Source organism: Anolis carolinensis, chromosome 4 (assembly GCF_035594765.1).
Source record: "Anolis carolinensis isolate JA03-04 chromosome 4, rAnoCar3.1.pri, whole genome shotgun sequence".
NCBI lineage: Eukaryota > Metazoa > Chordata > Lepidosauria > Squamata > Dactyloidae > Anolis > Anolis carolinensis.
The window spans coordinates 78859877-78878170 of record NC_085844.1 but is presented as its reverse complement, the minus strand read 5'-3'; the positions used below and the strand labels follow the sequence as shown (position 1 = coordinate 78878170).

General features: G+C 37.0%; 1 protein-coding gene across 2 annotated transcripts in view; it reads left to right on the top strand.

Moving 5' to 3' along the window:
• dtnbp1 (dystrobrevin binding protein 1) overlaps positions 1-18294 on the top strand; it is a 73690-nt gene that overhangs the window by 24101 nt on the left and 31295 nt on the right. The window contains exons 6-7 of one of the 2 annotated variants that reach the window (XM_003219790.4): positions 1308-1440; positions 12686-12708. The exons of the other annotated variant lie outside the window; for it this stretch is intronic. Of the exons in view, the coding sequence (XP_003219838.2) occupies positions 1308-1440; positions 12686-12708 (156 nt within the window). The remainder of the gene's footprint in view (positions 1-1307; positions 1441-12685; positions 12709-18294) is intronic. 2 annotated transcript variants of the gene reach the window in all.

The window sequence follows — 18294 nt, the reverse complement described above, 5'->3', positions numbered from 1 at the left end:
TTCCCAGTTATCATTTTTTTCTCATTCTAGTTTTTTTTACCAGAACGTCCTCTTTTGTAATTTGTATTTTCAATTAAACACGTATTTGCATTTTAGAGGCATTTTACAGGCATATTGCATTTGGAGCTATATTCTATATCATTCCTATCAGTATTTGTTAAACTTTACAAATAAGAATTTTTATCTCAGAAATGATTCTGGGAATCATGAAATCCTGGCTCAAAGGAAGAGATGAAATTTATAACCCTCTTACATCATCCTGCCCCTGTCAAAACGAAGTTGTAATTAACATGAAAAGACTCATAGTTAAGAAAAGGTGTGAGACAACAGGAAGTGGGAGAAAGCTACCATTAGGAAGGGAAATTCTATCCTGGAAGAGTTATCATGGAGAAAAGGTGTTTCCACTGAAGCTTTACACAACAAGCCATTTTTTTTTCAAAATGGAAAGAAAGTGAGGTGAAATCTTCTGAGCAGGGGCACAGATAGCAAAACAAACACCCCAGGAGTGTGAACCCTTATCTGTGTTGGGGGTGGGGGTACGTTATTTTATAAATAGATAGCCAAGTTGGTTTGTTTCAGTATTAAAAGGAAAGTAAGGTTGAAAAATCTCATCATATCTTTTAGATGAACTGATTTGTTTCAACATGAACTTTTGCAGACTTTAATTCACTTCTTCTGATGTATTCATGGAATGTGGTCTTCAAGCCCTTAAGTATTTGGAATAGATACAGAGATTCGTTTTCCTTTTATCCCAGTTTCCAACTATAGAATTGTATAGCTTTTGCCTATATTTATTCATACGATAGTTCTTCAAATAATATCCATATGGAAGAATCCGAATTACTTGACAATAAATTCTCAAGAAAGCAATAGAGATGTTTATCTGATGAGACATGTGTTAATTTCTCAACAGTTTTCAAATAGGTCTTTAAAAACTACTTATTTCAGACTATGTTTCATTGATTTCCTTTTTAAAGGTTCATACTGTTTATATGCTCATATTGCCTTGGGAACTGCATTGGGAGGCTTTGGCTAGAAAAAACCCCTGTGTTAACACAATTTTAAATAAAAAATGTTTTGAAACTTATCCAATATCTGGTAATCCTTGGTTGTGGTAGTGGGAATACCCAAGAGCTTCCGAGAGAGATTTGTTTATTCTTGGTAGATTCAGGAATTGAAAAAAATTAGAATATTTTGGGTTACTTATATCTCCAGTATACATTCTCTCCAGACATCATGTAGGTACTCATTATCAGGTTTTGCTTTAGTAAGGAGGGATTCTGATATTTGAATATTTTAACACACAGTCCAGTTGGAAGCAAACTTTAAGGAAATGGAAGATCATTTACTATATCTTGAGAAGCTCTGTGGACAGTATGAGTTGGAGAGATACAAACATATGCAAGTGCTACAGCTAGAAAAATACAAAAAGACAAAACGGTAAGTTCAATATTTGATTTTTCCAATTTAATCCTTCCTGTTTTATATAAAAGCATACATTTATCATGCTTACTTTCTTGTTTGAGATGTGTGCTAACAGCCTCCCTAAATCGGGATTAGAATGATATCAGTTGGCCAAGAAATTCAGGCTATAATTGTATTGTCTAACTACCTGAGAATAAATCTCATTGGACTTATGATTGCGTTATGTGTACACATGTCCTTGAAAAGGCTTCATTTTAGGTTCTTTGGTTTTCATCTTTTATTAAATACAGTATGTTCTTGCTATATTGTCCTATTCTATCAGTGTTATTCTAATTCATAGGAAAGGCCATTGCATAATTATGGTGGACTTTTTTCTTTGACTGAGACAAGAAGTTAAATACTTCTCTGGTAACAACAGATGATAAATTTGTTCATCAAGTTGTCATCCAACCCTCAAGAGAAATTGCAGTGTTTTGTTTGCTGCTGGCATCCAGTGAGGACAAGATAAATAGCTGTTGGAAATATGCTAGAATCAAGTGGTCACAAGTTAGTTCAGCTTGGTTTAATCATTGAAATGCCAGTTGATATTTCAACAGCAGATCATCGACTTGATTTTTAAAGCACATTTCCTGAGAAAATTCGGAGTCAAACTTAATTAATTCAATGTGAATTAAATTAGCAGAGTCATGCCAATGAAGACACTAGAATTAAACATCTCATTTAAAGCAATCAAAATATATGCAGAAAAAGTCTTAAAGATTTCAACAAACTATGTTAACATGGCAAAGAATTTCAATGTCAAAAACTGTTAAGTTAACTAGGTTATTTATAAGTTTATGGAGTTTTGTTCTTATAAGGTGGGGTGGACACTATATGAGTCTTCAAAAATTAATGGATTGCAGTTCTCATCCAGCAGATCTAATCATGAGAGATTATGAAAGTTGCAATCTAGAAATATCTTGATGACCACATTCACACATTCCTGTTATAATGTTATGATAGTTCTCAAATCAGCAGGAAAGCCATTGGGCAGGTGACACTTAACAGGTTGCATCTTTAAAAAAATAGCATACCAATTGTAAGGAATAAGATAGAGAGTGAAACCATGACTTAAGTACGTCTCAATTTAAGAGTGTTTTGAGTTAAGAGCTATCATTGCCCGGGTTTTGCTTTATCATAAGAGCAGCATTTTGAGTTAAGAGTTTGATCACAGAACAAATTAAACTCTTATGCCAAGTTATCACTGTATACTGTTTTTAAAAATCTCAATAGGAGGAAAAATATTAGCAGGTAACAAATGCTTTCCACAGATAAGAAAATAATTCCAGAAGTTTTGTTCCCTAACAATTCAACATTGAAATGCTATTTCACATTTAAATTAAGGGGATTATATCTTTGTAGAAAGAAAGGGTCTGATGCATGAAGTGTCCACATTTTGCTATAAGCATACTCCTCAGCTGCCCAGCCTGAAACGGTAGCAAGAAAACTCCATTAAATTTCAAATACGTCAGAATACATTATTGATGAAAAATGGATGCAATCAGACAACTTTTCATCTGTATTAAGCCACATGCTCGTGAGCATTTGAAGAATATTAAATTCTCTTTCCACTATGCAGACTAAAAGTTTCTAAAAGCTACTGCTGTTGCTCAGTTACTTTAGCAGGCTCTTTAGCATTTTATTTCCTCTAAAAACAAATGTATTTTCTTGAGCAGACACAATCCGTCAGAGGATCAAGGTTGAGAATGGGTTTGGGGAAGCATCCTTCTTTGAGAATCATTTGATAGGTGAGCTATAAATTGAAATAGAATTACTGAAATATATTTGTCAGAGAAAATTAATAATATCATTAATTGTGAAAGATTAAAATATACACGTCTCTGCTGTGTTTTCCCTGACATCTCACACTGCTCTCACCTATTCAACTAGCAAGCAAGTGGATCATTATTTTCAAGGGGCTCTTCGGGTCTTTTCTTCATGCAACAAATTATAGCTTCTTGGAACAGGAATGAGTTTAAGCGTTTTTCTTTTCTCTCTGCTCTTTGTGCACTCAGCTGTAGAGGAAACTCCCAGATGTGTTAAACCATAGTTTTTCTGAAGTGTTTCAACTAATCCTGTGTTCCAGCCAAATTTAAGCAGTCCCTATAAACCAGAGTCAATTCTAGTTTGTATGGAGTGATTGAATTAGTTTTCTGATTTAGATGTTATAAGAATTATTTAGCAAACCTGTAATTTGCATTTGCAAGTGACTGGGAGAATAGAGAATGTTCTGGTTTTAATGACTTAATATTTTTTAGTTTGGAGCTCATAATAAAAGTTTGGTAAACCATGTTGTATCTAAGATCTTGAGGAATAAATAATGTAACTTTTTTAAAAAATAATTAAGGTGCTGTTCACTGATAATTTTTAAATCATTAAGCATTTTACTAAGAGGATAGGTGGAAAGGAAAGCTGTTTTGTCTTTTGAAGAGAATACATTTGTTTTTAGAAGAAATGAAACATTAAAGAGCCTATTTAGGATAAGTGAGCCACAGTGGTAGCTTTTTGAAGCTATTATTGCCAGAGTTGCTTGAATGGTGCTAAGCGAAATTAATGTTCTTGAAGTGCTCACCAGCATGTGGCTTAATACAAATAGAAGTTTGTCTGATTACATCCATTTTTCATCAATAAAGTATTCTTAATTGTTGACAACATGAAGTGCAGTATTTTGCTACAGTTCACAGGCTGGGCAGGTGAGTAGTATGTTTATAATAAAATATGAGCATTGTTTTGGACCTTTTGTTTCTACAAAGATTCAATCTCTCTAGTCTACGTGGAAAAGGTTCAATGTGAAATAGTTTTTGAATGCCAAATAATCAGCTTAGATAACGGTGGTGTTCTCTCACTCTCTGTAATATGCATTTCTTACTAGCTAATATTTATCTCCATACCAAAATTTTAAAAAACTTCAGCTGCTTACACCTTACAACTAGTATACTAATCTGATATAGCAACAATATGTGTCACATTCTCTCAACCTCAAAGGAAGGCAATGGCAAACCACTTCTGAACAAACATTGCCAGAAAAAAATAGTTTCATGGCCGCCATAGGTTGGGAACAACTTGAAGGCACACAACAATGGGAACAACTAGAGCAGGGGTCCCCAAACTTTTTAAACAGGGGGCCAGTTCACTGTCTCTCAAACCGTTGGGGGGCCAGACTATAGTTTTTTTAAAAAAAAACTATGAACAAATTTATATGCACACTGCACATATCTTATTTTGAAGAAGAAGAAGAAAATGGGAACAAATACAGCCTCAATGTTAATTATCATCATAATCATCATCAAAATAATAAAGGGGGTTGGAAGAGACCCCTTGGGCCAGTTAGTTCAACCTCTTCTGCCTTTGTGCACCAAAAGCACAAACAAAGCACCCCTGACAGATGGCCACCCAGCCTCAATGTTGTTGAAAATAATAATAATAAACGCTTGGGAAGCATTCGACTTGTGATTTTGTGATTTGAAATCCAGCATATAGATCTCATTTCCTGTGTTATACTATGTCTTTGTGCCAATAACAACAACAACAACAACAACGAGAATTGGAAAAGACCCCTTGTGCTATTTAGTCCAACCCCCTTCTGCTTTTGTGCACCAAAAACACTAGCAAAGCACCCCTTAATAATTAATAATTAATTAAATAATAATAAAAATGCCATTATAAATAAGCAAAGCTTTGGAAGGCATGCACCAGGTGAAGGAGGAGGAGGGAGCTGCCACATCGGGGGCCGGATAAATAGCTTGGATGGGCCGCATGTGGCCCCCAGGCCTTAGTTTGGGGACCACTGAACTGGAGGCATATATGGTAAATGAAATGATAGTGCAATAGGAAGGCAGGGTTACTCAGAATTAAAAGACATCATATTCAAGATGGACCAATTCCTGTTTAAAGGTTTTATATAGTGATCTCGGAACCCCCAGTGGTGCAGCAGATTAAACTGCTGAGCTGCTGAATTTGCTGACTGGAAGGTTGGCAGTTCGAATCTGGAGAGTAGAGTGAGCTCCCGCTGTTAGCCCCAGCTTCTGCCAGCCTAGCAGTTCGAAAACATGCAAATGTGATTAGATCAGTAGGTACCTCTCTGACGAGAAGGTAACAGCACTCCATGCAGTCATGTCGGCCACATGACCTTGAAGGTGTCTATGGACAACGCCAGCTCTTCAGCTTAGAAATGGAGATGAGCACCAACCCCCAGAGTCAGACACAACTAGACTTAACGTCAGGATAAAACCTTTATCTACTACAGTGATCTCACCATATCTATGGGGGTAATTTCAGGAACCTGTCACAGATACGAAAAAAATATAATGTTTATACACCATATTAATCAATAATGATACTGTGAAAACATTTACTTCATCTGTGTTCATGTTGCCACTGTTTACTGATATGGGGCATGATGATCTACAGTCACTGGAAATTGCAGCTCCAGATGCCATGCATCCAGATGTGTGTGCACATGCTGCTGTACTTATTTGTTTTTGAACTTTACTATAATCTTATGATATATGTTCATTGGAGAGATACTTTTTTGTGTGTCAGGAGCAACTTGAGTCGCTTCTGGAGTGAGAGAATTAGCCGTCTGCAAGGACGTTGCCCAGGGAAACGGCCGGATGTTTTGATGTTTTTACCATCCTTGTGGGAGGCTTCTCTCATGTCCCCGCATGGAGCTGGAGCTGATAGAGGGAGCTCATCCGCACTCTCCCCGGGTGGGATTCGAACCTGGCAGCTTTCAGGTCAGCAACCCAACCTTCAAGTCACGAGGCTTTAGTCCACTATGCCATCGGGGGCTCCGGAGAGATACTGACCACACCGTATTTTGTAACCATTATGAATGAGTAATACTTTGAACCTCAGTCTCCTAACCCAAAAAACCTTTATTCTCCATCGTGGTCAACTGTGAAATACGCACATATGGTATTTTCTTTACCTGCGCAGTCAGTTTTGGATTAATACCATATGTGCGAATTTCACAGTTGACCACTCGGAGAAACATGGTTACAGGTAAGCAATCTTTTCTTCACTATTTGTTTCTGTCCTAGAGGAAAGTAGTTAATATATGTACACAGATAATTCATTATCAGGATTCATGTCAGCTTGAGCTTTCCTCACCCTGTTAGGAAATATACCCTTTTCTTGATGTAGTGTCATGTTTTGCCTGTTGGCAGCAGATAGGATTTGGCTTTGCTGTATTTTAAAGATACTAGCTTTTTTCTAAAAATAGAAATTGTTGAATAACACCACATTGGTTTTCTCTAAGAAACAGAAGCTCCTTTGAGATTTCACTTAAAAGCATGGTAGCTACTCAGATGACTTTTGTTGCAGAGAACATTATATGTTAAGTATTGCCTTGAAGCATGCTGATATTACTTATAGTACCTTTTATGTAAAAAGTAAAATTCTGCAGCTTTAGTTTTGGTTAAGAAATGCTAATATGGATCTTGGCTTTAAAAAAAATCCTTGGTGGCTGATTTTAGAAATCTATACTTTGGTGTCTCTCTTTGTGTCTTTGCAATATTTTGGTTCCAAAATACTATACCTTATAGTAATATACCTAATAATAATAATAATAATAATAATAATAATAATAATAATAATAATAATAACTTTATTTACATTCCACCCTATCACACCGGGGGGACTCAGGGCGGATTCCAAATATAAAAGTCAGATATCCGTTCTTCATTGTTACAGATCTGTGTTTTTCACCTACTAAGAGATTTTTCTATCGGTTGGTTCAACAGTAGCAAATTCTAAAATCTAAATTCTAAAATCTGAAGTAAAATTGTATCAAATTTTTCTTCAGCAGTAGCAAATTCTAAAAATCCATAATAAAAGTATGTTAAATCCTTATACTTCATAGTTTATCTAGTCTAGCCTTTGCACTAACTTTATTAGGCCTTCATATCCAAAAATTCAACCATTCACAGTTTGAAAATATTGACAAAACCTTCAAAAATCAAATTTTGCCATTATATATAAGGGACACTATCTTCTATATATATAAAAGAGTGAGGGAATCACGGCAGCGGACAAAACAACAAAACTACAGGCCCCCCAACCTCGAAATTTGACAACACAACCCATCATCCATGCCTTTAGGTTGGTACAACAAAAAGAAAAGAAAAATAAAGTCCTAATTACAGGGAAGGAATAATTGTTTTTATCCAATTGCTACCAGTTAGAAGGCTAAGATCTGCTCACTTGGTCTCCTAGCAACCCTCTCAGCCCAGGGGACAGGCAGAGTTAGGCCTCACTTAGGCCTCTTCCGCAGATTATCTAATTTGCACTGGATTATATGGCAGTGTAGACTCAAGGTCCTTCCACACAGCTATATAACCCATTTATAATCTTATATTATCTGCTTTGAACTGGATTATCTTGACTCCACACTGCCATATAATCCACTTCAGTGTGCATTTCATCCAGCTGTGTAGAAGGGGCCTCATATAATCCTGTTCTAAGCAGATAAGAAGGGATTCAGGTAAAGCCGATTAAACATCAAATTAGGTAATCATTATACAAATTAAGCACCAAAACATCATGTTATACAACAAATTTGACAGAAAAAGTAGTTCCATGCGCAGTATGCTATGTAGTAATTACTGTATTTACAAATTTACCACCAAAATATCACAATGAATTTAAATCACTGACTACAAAAACATTGATTACTAAAAGGCAGACTGCGTTGGATAATCCAGAACATTGGATAAGCGAATGTTGGATAACTGAGATTCTACTTTACTTTAATATGAAATAATTACTGTGATAGAATAATACAGAACAATATAATCTCTAAAACCAGGACAGTAAATATACAGCAATACTCTGAAAGCAGGGAAACAACAAAAGTACAGGCCCCCCAACCTCGAAATTTGACAACACAACCCATCACCCACGCCTCAGGGTTGATACAACAAAAAGAAAAGAAAAATAAAGTCCTAATTAGAGGGAGAGCAATAATTGTTTTTATCCAATTGCTGCCAGTTTAGAGGGCTAATCTCTGCCCACTTGGTCGCCTAGCAACCAATTCAGCCAAAGGACAGCCAGGATTCAGTTAGGGGACAGGCAGATTTAGGCCTCACTTAGGCTTCTTCCACAGATTATCTCATTTGCACTGGATTATATGGCAGTGTAGATTCAAGGCCCTTCTACACAGCTATATAACCCATTTATAATCTTATATTATCTGCTTTGCACTGGATTATCTTGACTCCACACTGCCATATAATCCACTTCAGTGTGCATTTTATACAGCTGTGAAGAAGGGGCCTCATATAATCCAGTTCTAAGCAGATAATTTAAGATTATCAATATACAGTAGAGTCTAACTTATCCAACATAAACAGGCCGGCAGGATAAGTGTATATGTTGGATAATAAGAAGGGATTCAGGAAAAGCCGATTAAACATCAAATCAGGTAATCGTTATACAAATTAAGCACCAAAACATCATATTATACAACAAATTTGACAGAAAAGGTAGTTCCAGGCGCAGTAATGTTATGTAGTAATTACAGTAGAGTCTCACTCATCCAACACTCGCTTATCCAATGTTCTGGATTATTCAACGCATTTTTGTAGTCAATGTTTTCAATATAACGTGATATTTTGGTGTTAAATTAATAAATACAGTAATTACTATATAGCATTACTGCGTATTGAACTACTTTTTGTCAAATTTGTTGTATAACATGATGTTTTGGTGTTTCATTTGTAAAATCATAACCTAATTTGATATTTAATAGGCTTTTCCTCAATGCCTCCTTATTATCCAACATATTCACTTATCCAACATTCTGCCGGCCCGTTTATGTTGGATAAGTGAGACTCTACTGTACTGTATTTACAAATTTACCACTAAAATATCACAATGAATTTAAAACACCGACTACAAAAACATTGATTATGAAAAGGCAGACTGTGTTGGATAATCCAGAACATTGTATAAGCAAATGTTGGATAAGTGAGATTCTACTTTGATTTGAAATAATTTCTGGGATAGAATAATGCAGAACAATATAATCTCTAAAACCAGGACAGTAAATAAAGAAATAAAGAAAGTAAATAAAGCAGTGAAATTGGAAATTCCACAAAGGAAACAATCAGGGCCAGCTAACACCTCCCAAGAAAGGATTCTTCCAGAAAGGAAGCTGAGAAGGGAGTGAAGCAGTGTGTATTACAAAAGTCATTATTATTACTATCATTATCATTATTATTATTATTATTATTATTATTATTATTATTATTATTATGTTGCTGTGAACCGTGAAAATGGAATACAATCTGGCTCCAAGTATTCAAAAACACTAAAATCAATATATAAAAATTACTGATTACTGTATAATAAAAGAGAACAATACAATCTCTAAAATCAGAACACTAAATAAAGAACAACACTCTGAAAACGGGAGTTACACACAGGAAATAATCAGGACCAGCTAACACCTCCCAACAAAGTATTCCCATCATCAAAGTCTGGCAAATCCTCTGTTTTCTGAGGGCCACAGACAGTAGAAGCACATAAAATATCGCAAACAACACCACTCTAAATACAAGGGAATTCCAGACAGGAAACAATCAGGGCCAGCTAACACCTCCCAACAAAAAAATCACTCAGGGAGAAAACAGCCAGGTCTTAAACCTGCAAGGCCATTACATGCTAATCATTTTCCCTAATTGCAGCATTCATACTTGCCTCCAACAGACAAAAAAAAAACAATCAGAAATATTGTATATTCACAATCTTTAGAAAATAATATCCCCTGATGGCGCAGCGCTGAGCTGAACTTCTGGACTGAAAGGCCGCAGCTTTGAATTGGGGGAGCGGAGAAAGCCCCCACTGTTAGCCCCAGCTTCTGCCAACCCAGAAGTTCAAAAACATGCAAATGTGAATGCATCAATAGGTACCGCTCCGGCGGGAAGGTAATGGCGCTCCATGCAGTCATCCCACATGACCTTGGAGGAGTCTATGGACAACGCCGGCTCTTCGGCTTGGAAATGGAGATGACCACCAACCCCCAGAGTCAGACACGACTGGACTTAATGTCAGGGGAAAACCTTTACCCTTTACCTTAATTACCACCAATTCCTCAATACTTTATTTCCCATACCACCATACTTCACCACAGCAACGCAGCTAGTTTTATATATAATGGCACTTAAGCATCAAGAGATGTTGGTATCCATGGATGGAGTAGACAGTGGAGGCGGGTTCTTGGTACCAAACTCAGAAGATATTAAGGGCCCTCTATAAAATTACATAGGTCCTATAATGTCTGAATATTTTTGTTAGACATACATTTTACATGCTTGTGTGATGATTTTACGTTAGCTGCTTTCAGTACTCCCTTGAGAAAGCAGGAGGGGGGTTAACCAGTTATTTTTGATATATGGTTCATGGACCCATAGGACTTCAGGGAGCCCATGAACATGATGTTTTCTCCAGTTTCTTTCCTGTTTCTTAGATTATTGTATTTAAAATATCTTAGTCTGGAAATTGATTCCATGACTTTTGTTAGACTCTCCTGTGGAGCTGTGATCTGAACAAATTTAAAAACAGATTTAAATTTGGGAATGACTTGAATTTAAAAACAGATTCAAGCAAACAAAAGTGCCTTTGAGTTTTTAATGGAGGGTTTGAACTACAGCGTGAATTTAGATAGAAACATGCCAGATATATTTTTATTTTCTATTTGTCTCAGATGAGAAAGATAAAGTACTAAGGACTTGCAGTCTGCTAATACTGTCTGCTAGTAGTCTTTTTGCTGTGAAGCCCAATGTTCCCCAGAGTCTGAATCTTTCTGACTTCTCTTCTTCCTTTTCTGTACCTGATCCTTAGCTAGATTCTTGCATTAGGTTTTTGTGACTTTCTTAGTTCATTCTCTTTTTGTTTGTCAACTCACTGAATGAACACTTCCACTGCTTGAAGTGCTTACTCTGCCTTTCTCCTCTATGTCACTTGCTATTTAGTTTGTGCATGTGTTCATTCTCTTTTCTTTTCTCTTGGATATGTCAACAAAATACCATAGCTTTTAGCATCAACTAGATCAGGGAATACTGAACAAAATAATGTTGCTGTGACCAAAAATTTTAACTGGAAGTTGCTTCTGGTTCTGTTTTGATGTGTGTGAAAATGTTTTGAAATTAATAATCCATTTTGAAATCATTTGTTTGAGGTTGTGAGACAGGTTGCAGGGTTTTGCACTGTGTTTGTTATTTTGTCTACATTATTAGTTTTAGGAAGCTGTTTTGTACCCCACGAAGGAGACACAACACATATATGTACATGCACATACATTAAGATCAGTTTAACTACAAGGAAGTGTTTGTTAAAATATTACCTATGGTATTTGGAAAGAAATGCAATTTTTTTGACATGAAAACAAACCAGAAAGAAATGAGAAAACACTGGATAGAGCAGAGTGGGCAGCCTTTGATCCTCCAGATGTTGTGAAGCTCCAACTTCCATGATTCTTTAGAATTCGGTGAGGTGCCCCATACTGATTACACTTACAATCCAGCGACATCTGGGGAGCCATACGTATAGAGGTAGAGCAGTCTGTTTAAAACAGACTATAGTGTTTCCTCACTATTTTGCGGTTCACTTTTCGAGGATTCGCTGTTTCGTGGTTTTTCAGTCAACTCTAAAAGACTATTATAAATAATAAAAAATTACAATTTAGAGCCTAAGGAAGGGAGGAAGGAGAAGCTGAGGGGAGAGAAAAGGAGCCCAAGCGACAACAGAAGGAGAAGGAGGCGATTTATCAACACACAATTGGTTGATAAAGACTTTAAATAGTGTATAACTACTAAAATAATGTATAAATATTAAAATAAATATAGTATCCCTACTTCGCGGATTTTCACTTATTGCGGGTGATCCTGGAACCTAACCCCAGCGATAAGTGAGGGAACACTGTAGTTCAAAATTAGTGTTGGTCTGTTTTGCTGTCTGTATTCACCCTAAATCTTAGAGTTTTTGTCACTTTTTCTTCTTCCTTTTGCTTCAGAATAAATTGTGGAATAAATTGAAAACATATTTGGGAAATGAACAAACATATTTTAGTTAACCTAGTTGTTTTAACGCTGGTGCCTGCACATATTTAGTTCTTCAGTTCCTACAGCATGCTTACAAACATATCTCATCTTTTTTATTGGATGGAAAATGTTTTGCACAGGTATATCTGATTGTTCATAATATTTTTTTATTTCTACAGGAAAGAACTTGAAGTCTTCAAAGGTAATTTATTTTCCTCTTAAGACTTAACTTTGAACACTCAGATTTTTTTCCTTTTGCTTTTATTTTGTTTCAACATTGAACTAGTTGCATCTGGGCAAATGAATTTTTCAGATCAGCTTTAGGTATCATGTTATTAACAAGTGCCTATCTATACTCTTCGGGACTAGCACACAAGTTGAGTTGCTGTGCTTGGTAATAAAGCTGATAGTGTATAGGCAGTTCCTGAGTTGCAAACATCTCATGGACAAATGATTCATAGTTAAAAAGGGGGATGAGACAACAGGAAATGAGAGAAATTTACCTCTTGGAAGGGAAATTCATTCCTTAAAGAGTTATCATGGGGAAAAGGTTTCACAACTGAAGCTTTATCACCAATCCTTGTTTCTAGAACAAGCCAAAATCTCCAAAATCCAATTGCTACAGGTACAGAAAGTGAGGTGAAATCTTCTAAAGAGGGCCACAGACAGCAAAACAAACAGTAAGTGGAAGAAAGTTACCACTAGGAAGGGAAATTCAATCCTGGAAGAGTTATCATGGGGGAAAGGTGTTTTCACTGAAGTGTTATCACCAATCCTTGTTTACACAGCAATCCATTTTTTTCAAAATCCAATATTCTGAAGAGGGCCACAGACAGCAAAACAAACAGCACAGGGGTGTTAATTCTTCCCTATCCTATCCAAAACTGAGAAATCATTTTTTTGGCTTGGAGTTAACACTTAAGAAATATACCTGTTCTGACTTCAAATTAAGAACAAACCTACAGGACCTGTCTAGCTTTTAATTTGGGATCTACCTGTATATGATGTGTGTGCACCGTGATGAATAGAGGAAAGTTTGAATAGGGATTTGAGACATATGGACATACTTTCCGTTCCTAGATTGGCTTGAATTTGTCTTTGTATTGTATGCCAGGGGCAGAATAAGATACTGGGCCCTGTTGTGCCCCATGATGCTGTGTTTATTATAATTTGGGGTGAATTAGATGAAATCTGTGATGAAACTTTTTTTTCTGTTGTTAAATATGCCTATTATACGTAAAATGTTGAGTAGAAATTAATAAAAAGGTAAAGGTTTCCCCTGACGTTAAGTCCAGTCGTGACCGACTCTGGGGGTTGGTGCTCATCTTCATTTCTCGGCTGAAGAGCCGGCGTTGTCCATAGACACCTCCAAGGTCATGTGGCCGGCATGACTGCATGGAGCGCCGTTACCTTCCTGCCGGAGTGGTACCTATTGATCTACTCACATTTGCATGTTTTCGAACTGCTAGGTTGGCAGGAGCTGGGGCTAACAGCGGGCGCTCATTCCACTCCCGGGATTTGAACTTGGGACCTTTTGGTCCGCAAGTTCAGCAGCTTTAACACACTACTAAATATTAACCTGAAATCTGTCATTCAAAGAACTTTTTAGAATTTGTTCCAAGTATACTTTTGTTGAGTAGGTGATATTACTCTTGCATAACAGTGATTTTAATCCCTGGAAATTATAGGTGACATGTTATATAAAACATCACTTTGTTTTAGCTCAGCATTTGAAAATGTCTTCACACTGTGACAGTTCTAAGTACAGGCCATATTACTAGAAGGCCATAGGGCAGGTTAATCTGATTATGTGCTGTTGAATAAGGATTGATATTTGCAGTTATAGAAAGACTGTTATAACTGTACTTCTCTTGAAAGGTCTTTCCGATTTGAGTTTTGAAAATAATGGGACATATCATAAATCTTAAATAGACTCAGTTCACTGGTTATCTACAGATAAAGAACAGAAAATAGACTACTTTGACTTCTCATTTTCATATAATAATGTCACCACTCCTATGTTTGGCAGGTACTGTAATTCTTAAACTAATTTTGACATCCATTAGATATCAGCAATTTCCCTGAATTCTTTAGTTAATTGGAAACTTTTCTTTCAGCTATAAGACAGATTATTTTCTTTAAAAAATTGGTTTGGACCAGTTTTTGTAAGACAAATTGTCAGTAAAACAAACTGTGTTGCATATCAGTTATTTTTTTTCTTATCACAGTCTTTCAAATACTATTGAAGAAATAGGTTACTAAGTAATTTCTTGTCACTGTTGACACCACAGCTTTTACATGGCTTACTAATAGCTCATCCTCAAATCACAGAATACCACTGCAGAGATCACCAGTGATTTGATGGTAATGTGTAGTGAAGATTCTTGTAGAAGTCATGACTGTCTGTAAGGATCTGTGCTTTTGGGTTTATGTCAGTGTTGATAAGTATGCAGTGTGTGATTTTTAGTGCAAAGTCTGAAGTCAAAAATGCAAGGTTCAGTTGAATGGGCAAGTACTGCTAAAACTGCCATCACATTTCCTCCATATAAAATAGTTAAAATTAATTAACAGAAGGTTAAATTCTTTCTTATATTTCTACATGATAATTGGGAAGTTTCAAATGTTTTCCCACATTTTTCTAGACAGGTGATACTAATTTGCTCATTATTATTGAATGGCCAGTTTTTCAAAATTGGTCTCAGATTGTTGATTCTTGTATAACAGTGGTGCACAACTCCAGGTGTTTTGGACTTTAGCTTCCAGAATTCCTGGCCATTGGACAATCTGGCTAGGGCTTCTGGTAGTTGGAGTCCCAAACACTTGGAGGGCCACAGGTTGTGCATCACTGCTGTATAGAGTCAGGAATGTGAACAATTACTGTTTTTATACAATTTGTATTGCCTGGGTAGTGGCGACCTCTCACCTTCCAGGCCCACCTAAAGAAACAGCCAAGGGGAGGAGGAGGAGACATGCAAACCGAATCCAGTGTTGGAAATTACAACCTTGTTCAAGCCTTCTCTAGCAATCTTTTTGTCTATGATCCTGTTGCTTATTGTTTCCTGTATGTATGTTCTGGTATGCAGCTTCCTTTACTTTGTGGTTCCTGAGAAGTTATAAAAGGGGCTGCAGACCACATGATCACTTCAGACAGATTACAGACAGACTACTGCAGACTATAAACTACTTCAGTACTCAGATCACACATTTGCTTGCTGTTTAGCTATAAGAGATATCTTGGCCGAATGGCACAGAAAATTCTCTCAAACATACTTGAAACTGGTCTGATAAGTTTTGTACCTTTGTATGCTGAACACATGAAAGTTGTGAGTAAACCTTCATGGGGGAAACACCATCCACCGCAAAGTCCCTGCCCAGTAAGTCAGGCAGGGGATTTAACATCTAATTTCAATTGGTGGCAATTGAGCTATATTAGAGAAATATTCACACATTTTAGGCCTGAAGAACCACATACCGTAATTAGGAATTTGGGGCTCTAAACTCAATTTCTCAAGGCCAGGACTCTCCAACTCATGGCACTCATTACTGATTAAGTTCGTAATGCATTGGAGTCTAGATTAGATGAGATGCCATGTCTGCTTTGTTTGAAGTCACTGTATTCAAATTTGACTCTTTTTGGCCACAGTTGAATAACATATTGAGAGTTTTGCCCACTGAATGTTTCTTTGTCTCACTGGAAGAATCTTTATTATTGTGCACTTTGGGTACTTTAAAAAAATCTACTTAAATTTTTTGTTTGTACTGTCCTTGTGTTATCTGATATATGTTTCCTTTATTTATTGTAAAAAATATCTTACAGGACTATGCAGAATGTGATCTGTAGTCTGCTATGTTTAAACTACTGAAGATGGTTTCTTCAAATTTAGACTGCATATTAAGGGTTAGATGTGTTGCCATGCAGAAAAATAGAACAAAATCTTAAACCCCAAATTCCCACATGATCAAGGAGGATAGTGGCATCTGTCTGCATAGATACCTCTCCAGACAATCTTGACTGACAACAGGAGTAACATCAGGGACAAAATGTCCTGTATGATTTTTGACATATTTGTCTGATGAAAATGCCTGTGAAGCTTTGGAAAATGCAATATGCAATTTGTGCTTTTCAGTTGGCCCAATAAATATATCAGTATTTTATGGAATTTGGACTTTTGTGTTTTGAAATTGATTTGTTACTATTGATAATCATGCACAGTGCTTGGTAGTAATTTACTTCACTTATGTGGATATTGGTTGTATCTTTTTAGAAGAGAATACAATGCAATTATTGCATATCTCTAAAATGAACATTCATGCCTCTTTTTCCAGAAGCATTTGTCTCTATTTTGTTGAGAGAAATTACTGCTATGTTTGTCATTTATATTGTCAAAAAGTGAGATATACAGATTATTAGTGTAGCCATTTTAGTGTGATCAGAACCACAGTAGGAAATCTATGTGTGCCTCTTGAAACTACTTGAAGGAGGAAGGAATACAAAATTAATGGCCTAGATTCTGCCATTATAATGCAAATAGCAGTATATTCCTAGTTAATCTTGCTTAGAGTATAATACCATTGAGGTTGTGGAAAAATTGTCAGGAGGAAAATTTTATGTGGTAATCTGTATTGACAATTAACTTTTAATAATTGGTACTTTTGTTAAAGTGACAGACTTCTGTTGGAAACTAGGTCTGAGGATGCCTGCCATAGATGTGGGCAAAACTTCAGGAGAGAATGCTTCTGGAACATGGCCGTACAGCCTGGCCACTGTGATGGGCTGGATTGGGACTAACAGGCTGAAGCTTAAGCCTGACAAGACAGAGGTCCTCCAGGTCAGTCAGTGTGTCAGCAGTGGCTGGAAGGGCCTTTGCGTAATTAAGACTTGTGTGCCAGCTGCGACCATACCTCGAGAAGTCTGACTTGACAATGCTGGTCCACATCTTAGTTACCCCCAGGTTGGATTACTGTAATGCACTCTGCATGGGGCTGCCTTTGAAGACGGCCCGGAACTACTGTTAGTACAAAGGTCGGTGGCTACGTTGCTAACTGGAGCTAATTACAGGAAGCTATCACCCCCCCCCCCCCCGTTCAAACAGCTCCACTGGCTGCCAACAAGTTTCCAGTCCCAATTCAAGGTGCGGGTTATCACCTATACAGCCCTAAACAGTTTGGGATCTATCTATCTTCGAGATCGCATCTTCCCCTATAAACCTGCGTGATCTTTAAGATCTTCAGGGGAGGCTCTCCTCTTGCTTCCACCTCCATCATAAGCGCAACTGGTGGGTACAAGAGAGAGTGCCTTCTCTGTGGTGGCCCCCCGGCTCTGGAACTCTCCCCAGGGAGATCAGGCTGCCACCTACCTTGTCCATCTTCGGCAAAGAGCTAAAAACGTGGATGTTCCACTGTGCTTTTGGTTTGACAATTCCCCAGAAAACCTTGGCCCCAGCTATGATCCAAATTCTAGTCCTTGCATTCTACTCCTGTTTCCTACCCACAAATATATTGCACTACATATATTGCTCTCTATTCCTCATTTTTCCCATCTGACATTTGCACTTTATCCATCAGCCCTGTCCTCACAACTGATTCTCACTACCCCATCCGCCGAGCCCAGAAACTGTTTATTATTTTAGGTCACTGGTTGTTGTTGATAGCTATTTTATACCGTGTTATATTGTTGTTTATTTTATGTTGTTTTATGATGCTGTTATTTGAATTTTAATATGTTACATTTAAACTATGTTGTTGGGCTTCCCCATGTGAGCCATCCGAAGTCCCTTCGGGGAGATGG